At 39.6% G+C, this 7,541-nt stretch overlaps 1 protein-coding gene across 2 annotated transcripts; it reads right to left on the reverse strand.

Annotated features, from left to right (window-relative positions):
- Positions 1-1,379: 1,379 nt before the first annotated feature.
- Positions 1,380-7,529, reverse strand: LOC110067085 (uncharacterized). 2 transcript variants are annotated; one of them, XM_020774375.2, is made up of 3 exons: positions 7,243-7,529; positions 3,333-3,667; positions 1,380-2,782 (listed from the first exon to the last, which is right to left on the reverse strand). In XM_020774375.2, exons 1-3 carry the CDS (start codon positions 7,404-7,406, stop codon positions 2,562-2,564), a joined length of 720 nt encoding a protein of 239 aa, XP_020630034.1. In that variant the 5' UTR covers positions 7,407-7,529; the 3' UTR covers positions 1,380-2,561. The 2 variants fall into 2 exon arrangements, with proteins under 2 accessions (XP_020630034.1, XP_020630035.1); XM_020774376.2 differs by lacking the exon at positions 7,243-7,529 and adding an exon at positions 5,882-6,233.
- Positions 7,530-7,541: the final 12 nt, after the last annotated feature.

Raw genomic sequence — 7,541 nt, forward strand, 5'->3', positions numbered from 1 at the left:
TTGTCTGTATCGTGCACAAGATGGATTTCAAAAATTAAAAGATATGCGGGGTGTGGCTTTTCTGTCCAAAATGTGAGGTGTCGTTGCAGGCAGTACGGCGTCCTGAGTCTTTGCTTTCGGAATACCGTATTCTACATTTTACACTGTAGCGCCAATTAACAATCAATCAAGCTTTGCCTATTCCCGCCAATCAAAATGAAGTAATTTTCTCAATCACATATTAGGGAATAACTTCATTTGCTTGATGACGTCACGTGCTTTTATTTACGTAGTCTGAGTCCGAGGCCTAGCCTGCATAGCTAGCGTCCAGAGATTCTCGACAGCGGGACGCGCGAAAATTGTAGTGAGAGCATAAATCGATGTACACGGTCTTTCGTCCGTACGGGAAAGCTTTCTGTTAGTACGGGAATGCTTGCAGGCTATCCGAGGACCTTAGCTCGCTTTTAATTCGGTTTTGATCTCAGAGTCATTTAAAGTTGAATTGAGTCTTACGAAGTCAATGATCACGCTTTACTATAGTCCGACAGTAACTAGAACCTCCCGGTGCATGACCTGTATTCAGCTACTAAAAACCACGAAACATAACGAATATTTTTTTTGGAAAGCAACCGCGAAACGTAACGAACATTTTTCTGGAAAGCACGATTTGATACAAAACTTTGTCCGGTCTTAAAGAAGGTGTTTGGTATTAAACACGATAGTGAAATGAATGGTTTCTCCTTTAAGAAAGTGAGGAGTAGTGGAGGCGCAGTGGCCTCATGGTCAGTGCGCTCGCCTCCGGATCTAGCGGTCCGGGTTCGAGCCCTAGCCGGGGACATTGTGTATTGCTCTTGGATTAGACACTTCTCACACAGTAGCCTGCGTAGCTGGCGGTTTAAGCAATTTGATCGCAGCATCCCATCTAAGGAGAAGTAGAAATACCCTAGTCGCTTGTCAAATCCACAGCCCCTCTATTTCGCATCGCTAACGAGATCGAAAAGAATAACTTATAATAATAATAATAATAATAATAATAATAATAATAATAATAATAATAATAATAATAATAATAAAAACAATCTTTAAAGAGGAAGCGCCCGTCATGTAAATACGTGGTTTTCAGGGAGGTCCTCTATAAAATAAAAAGTATTAAAATCTAAGATAAGAAATACAAGTATCACAGATCTAAACTTGTAGCAAAGAAAAAAAAACAACAGACGTCTTCATCTGTGAACAGATTAGCCCGGTCCCTGAACTGCCTTTCCTCCGCTCTATATAAGGGTTGACCTGTAAGTCTACATAAAGCGGGGAAGGGACAGTTTAAGGCTGGACTATAAACGGCACCGCCCACCGAAGTGAGTATATTAATTATCCCCTCCTGCTACTGTTCATCCATAATATTATTTTCCAGTTTTATTGTTTCAGAAAACTGAAAAGAATTGTACCAGGTACATTATAAGGAAGAAATATTTTTACACCAGTTTTCCATTGGTAATACTTAAATGTAAAAAAAAAATCCATCTCTTATACAATAGAAGTAACTTGAGACAAAATTAACTATGTACAGTACATCGATGTAGAACTCTGTGATGTCGAAGACATTGTATTCCTTAATTATTCTAATAGAGCGATTATTATTGGAGTGTCGAAAAGAAATGGTTTTGCACCAACTACTATACACGTTTGGCTTAAAAAAATGTGCGCCACTTTTTCATCCAATCAGAAGTCAAACTAAAACTAACCAATCGCGCCTCGCTCGCACACCTTTTCCCGCGTTTTGCGCCAGCAACACGTAATTTCTTGGAGTTTTGATTGGTTCACTGTATTGCCTGTGTGCTTTGTGATTGGCTAGAGTGATTACTGTGGTTTTGGTTTTACGACACTCGCATTGAAAACCGCTCTATGTTACAAAGATTACCGCTAACGCGGTCGCCATAAACAATCTTAAAAATTAATTGATTTGCAATGTTAAATAAACATCATAGATAAAAGCCATATACAATCCATATATTACAAATTATACTGACTGTCCATACTATTAAACCCTTTATAATATAGTTATCTCAGCAGTTTTAAAGTCGGCTCAATGTTTGTTGACCTTTTTACACTGACATTCAAGCACTAAATTGTTATCAGTCTAAATATAGTCCAAACGATTCAGCCCATTTTATACCTTAAACTTTTATCTTAAACGTCCGACTTAGGGATGCTTAATTACTTTTCGATGTATTCCGGAAAAAGATCGGCTTAACTTCGTCTTTTACCTGCAAAAATAGTTGCTATCATTATTTCATGTCTATACGGTTTCTTGTCAAGTTTTCGCGGTATTTCTGAAAATGTTTGGTCTCTTTTGGACTCAGAACTACAGCACACTGAAACTTTTTAAATCAGTATTGGCCGCTCCAGCACTTGCGATTTTTAAACCTCACTACTCTAAATTTGAAGCCAGTCCAGCATAAAAATCCACTGGTCTCCGCAAAGGAAAAAGTTTTCACTACGCATAGGCGAATTGAAGAAACTAAATTCTCTATAGCATTTTGCTGTAACCATCGAGGTTGACTTTCAGTAGATGCTATGTTTCATTAGTTGTCAATGACCACAAACACTAACACATAGATGTCATCAGGGAGAGTTTCGCCAAAGTTGTGGTTGCTGTCATTTTCCGGTTCAAAATACTGTGATGTAATTCCCTGAGATACTAATTTCCACTTTCCCTTGGCCACCAGCTCCTCGCATTTTAACCTGTAGCTGTTGTGGGCATCGTCGAATTGAGCAGCGTCCATCGTGAAGCAAACAATGCCTCCTGAAACACACACAAAAGAGATAGGTTTAAAAAAACCAGTCATATACCCAGGGGCTTCTCTTCCACTCACCCTATTTTACGCGAAACTTCATGACGTCACCGTATGATAGAACCTGTGCTCAGGCTCTAACGTGTACTTCGCGTTCGCCCGCTCGAGGAAATGAGCGCCTAAGGACTACTTTGACAAGATCCACAAACAATAAGTTATGTCTAAAACAGAGGAAATAGAGTGGAATTCCGTTAGCACGGTCACTAACGGGTCGGGGTTCTACTATAGCGCGAGTCATTACGAAACACTTCTCTTCACACATGACAACACAAATGATGAACGGATGTAGAGCCAGTATCTAACGTTTAGAAAATTTAAAACATGAAGATCCGTGAAGGGCGTCAAATTGAAATTCTGGTATGGACAAGTGTGTATAAAAAGTGTGTACCTTGGAAATGATTGTCAAATTGAATTTTTTGAGGGAAGGGAAAACTTTGACCGACTGTGACAATTCAAGGTTTTTCAAATCAAATGACTGCAACAAAAAAAAAAAAACGCTACCTGGTTTAACAAGGCGCAACATCTCGTCCATTGCATCAGGATCCACTTCGTCCGGAAAAACGCCATCCGCGCAGATCACGGCGTCAAACGCACCTGTGGCGTACAAAGTGGATTCCGCTTTTAATGCAGTGAAAAGAAAATTTCTGTACAGTCCGCTTCTCTCTGCACGGTCCAGTCTTTCTTTGGATACTGTTAAGGCATCAATGTTATTGTATCCCAGAGACCGCAAGTAGGACGCGGTTGAACCGCGCCCCGCACCCGCGTCTAGTATACGTACTGTCGATCTGTTTCTCGGAAACGCGTCCTTCACAGCAGCATCGAAGTACTCTGTGCAACTAGAGAGACAGAAATTTTAGGTTAAACTGAAAACCTGAGTACAATCAGTGAGGAAAACTAACAGTAACAAACTGACGAGTAAGTTATCCGACTTGCTAGGCCGCTTCAAAACCATCTTAGAAGCGGCCAAACAACAAAGAAACACGGTAGCTAGGTACGTTAATTCATTCCCAAAACGTTGTTTTAAAATCGTGTCTCGTTCGTTTTCTCTTACCTTCAGCCTGGGCTGAATAAAATTTTTGTGTTGAAATTTTGTAAAAACAATTATACAATTATCTGTTTTTAACTAAACCGTATAAAATTCTTCCTTTCTCTAAGCCACAGAAATAGCCAAAAAGCACCAAAAACAGCACTAGCTATATGCTGCAAGTTGCCATGCGCGTGGTATCAGGCTTTAATACCCGCAGGCTTGCTCTAAAATTACTTTAACACCATCCAGACACGAAAAACAGAAATGTCATACGCTATAATCTAAGAATATTCACAAGAGTATTTTCAATCTCACATCGGCAGAAAAATAATAATATTCAGCCTCGGCCGGAAACACAATACAGTCGAACCTCCTGTTAGCGACTACCCAAAATGTCAAACCCAGGTGGTTGCTTACAAGGGCTTAATATAAAGTTACACCATATTGGGTCAAAATTTTGCCTCATTAGCATATGGTGACTGCAGAGACTAACCCCATGTTTTAAATGTTTTATTCACGTGAAAAGCCAATATCGAGAAAAAAAATCCGGTACTTTCCATTGAGAAATTTCCTTCAGCTACCCAGGAATCCAATTTCTGCACTATTATCTGTCAAGAGGTCACTTATGGGAGGTTAAAAACAAAAGACAATTTCAAACTTTTAGCTCTAAAGGTAGCCTTTTACAAAAGGTTCAAAATATAGTGATCTGACTCAGAAATTTTTGGTATTTTGGAAAACTGGTCACTGAAGAGAGGCGGTCGCTTACGAGAGGTGGTTGCAAACGGAGGTCCGACTGTATTCTTGAAAAGAATAAAGAGTGTACTGCCGTAACAAGGTCTTTTCTATTCAAATTGGAATCGTGACTCGTAAATTATATTTAATGACGCCGTGCATTCACATGTAAAACTTTGACGCACTTTTTGTCATCCGGAATCCGATCGATGCCATGGGTCCAGTCCGGTAACATAAGGCTGCACGTCTTGTAGATTCGTGTACTGTAAACACTTCACCATAACTGGACTCCAGCCAGGACGAACAAGTAAATACAAAGACAACAGTAATTGCGTTTTGCGATGCAAAACAGTTTCTCTCGATAGGATTCAAATTAAATGTGGCAAAAAAATGCATAAGGTCAGAGTTTTCAATCCAATTCCTACATTACTGAAACACACCAGAAGTAGCTTAGAGGAAGTTACCTACAATGAAAAGCTCGCCTTCCTACGTGAGTTCGTCTCGCAAACTGCGTCCCGGATCCGTAGGAGAATATGACAAGAATAGGTCGAAGTATATATAGTAATGCACGTATTAAAAAAAAAAAACAATAATAATAAGCAGTTTTCCGGTAGCTGAACTGAACAATGCGACGTTATCGACAAGAATACTTCAAAAGCTAATAATAATAATTTACGTTGTAATAATCAGGTTAGAGCACTGTGATAAAAACAATATATATTATTTTGCGGGTCAAGAAGTCGATTCCTATACCAGTATATCATCTGCTTTGTAAGATATTTTTAATTTGAAAAGCTCATTTGTGCCTGTCCATACTGCTCTCCATATATTGCAAACCAGACGAAAGTGTGACCGATGTTTTAATGTAAATATTTTAAATCTTGACGCGAAGGAAAAGTTGTTCAAATAACGTTGTACCAAGGTCACTGATTCGTGTCTGTCCGATACAGGCCACGGTTTTTCTCTGTATTAAACAATAGAAAACTTTCTGTTCTTTTTTATCGCCGTAACGATTGCTACAGTGATGTTTGGTCCGTGTTTTGCAGCCGGCTTGATATCGAAATACCCGCCTCGTTGTACATATCCAGTACAGTACTATTACGCAGTTAGTATTAATTTTATAAGAACGAAAAAATTCGATTCTCTGGGACAGAATTATCTGTTCTTTTAAAACATATATCGAGTTATTTCACGTTAATTTTTTTTTTTACATAGCTATAACCTGCCACTTGTTGTTACAAATAAATCGAGTTAAGCAATACCCGTATTCGTTCGAAAGATTCAAACAAACCTGAAACGCTCTCTCGATCTTGTGTTAGTCATATTTCCTCAAACTCCCCACAGGAAGCTAGCGATGTCTTCGATCTATTTCCTGCCCAGGCAATGCTATCAAGCTCACGAGCACAATGCAATAAGCAAAACAAATCGCTGGCAAGTCTACAACAACTTGAAAGTTCTGAGTGCTTTTCGTTTTCGCTAACCCTCTCACGTAAACAAAGCGTGAATAATTAACTCTGTGTGTTTGCTCGAGCGTAGCTGACGTCATATTCAAAATCCTTGATTTGCTGGCAGGTTTTCAGTCGATTCTCCATTTTTATATGAAACAAGTTTTTAATCCACTGTGCACCTGGATCTCTTTGAAGTTGCAACGTGACCATTCCATCGCAACATTGCGCTTCATTGAAAAGCAACTAGTCACTTCAATTTTAAATGGGACCTCGCCTGTTCGATCGAGCAGCTGGTCGGCAAACAGCGGCAAAGGAATAAGTTTAATACATGATCCATGTACGATCATAGAGAACGAAAAATAGCAAATTTATATCCTGAACACGAAAGAAACGTTCAAGGAAAGTCTTCAGTTTCTAACAGCAATATATAAAAAATGACTCAATCTTTCAATACCACAAGTTTTGATATTTTAGATGCGCCACGCTTAATGTTACTTTCACGTGTGACACACGTGCACTGTCTATTCGCTACGCGCGAATATAGAATCGCGAAGGCCAAGGTCTTTCCCAACTGTTGGATTTATATTTAGACTTTGACGTACATGGAAGAATTTTTGTATGTCGAGCTGAAAGATGTGAACTGCCCTCAAGACTAAACGCTAAAGCCCATTTCCGAGACGTCACGCAACGCCTCCGCCGTAATTAGAATAGGGAGTTTACGAAACCACGACGGCGAAGCCAAGGACAACGTCGATTAAAAAATGAATTTATATTTTACCTACGATCTCGCGATACCCTAAAATCATTTACTTTGTTTATCATTGTCAAAACTATCGCAAAACTAAATCCGGAACACAGCGATAAATTTGAAATAAAAAATTAAAAAATTAGCCATCTTGGTTAAGGTCCTCCAGACAACCCAAAATTTAGTCATTTCACGTCGTTGTCTTGCAGAAGACGGCAAAGAAATGTACCAAGAATTATAACGCACGTGCACAGCCATTGTTCTGCTCATTAATTCTTTTGTTCAGTGACGTTCCCGTCGCCGCTGCCGTCGTGGTTTCGTAAACTCCCTAATAGCGCTGCATGACGCCTGAAATAATCATTTGTTTGATCGACCGACGGGTCCCTGCGAGGGTAAGATTTCTTTTTCAAAGCACTGTCCCTTGGAGTAGATTTACCGAAAAAAGTTGCATTCACTTACCAGCATGATTTAGAGGCATTCAAAACTCTTGTCAGCATCGCAGAAGCGGTCTTGGCAATCTCCAACAGAGCGTGCTTGTTGTCTGACAGGTCTGTTTCTAAATCGCGGGAGCAAGATCTTCGAAAAACCAAGAGCAACTGTACAACTGTCTTGCCTTTTAACATAAGATTCCTACAGCCCAAACAAAGGCAATAGTTCTGACGACAAAAGAAACTGCACGTTTCCTGAATGACTCAATTGAATTACGCGAGGTGAAGTTTGCACAACTAGTACTTTGTACTTTCCCAATTGATACACAG

Source organism: Orbicella faveolata, unplaced genomic scaffold (genome assembly GCF_042242905.1).
Source record: "Orbicella faveolata isolate gen_17 unplaced genomic scaffold, um_ofav_v1 contig_13, whole genome shotgun sequence".
NCBI lineage: Eukaryota > Metazoa > Cnidaria > Anthozoa > Scleractinia > Merulinidae > Orbicella > Orbicella faveolata.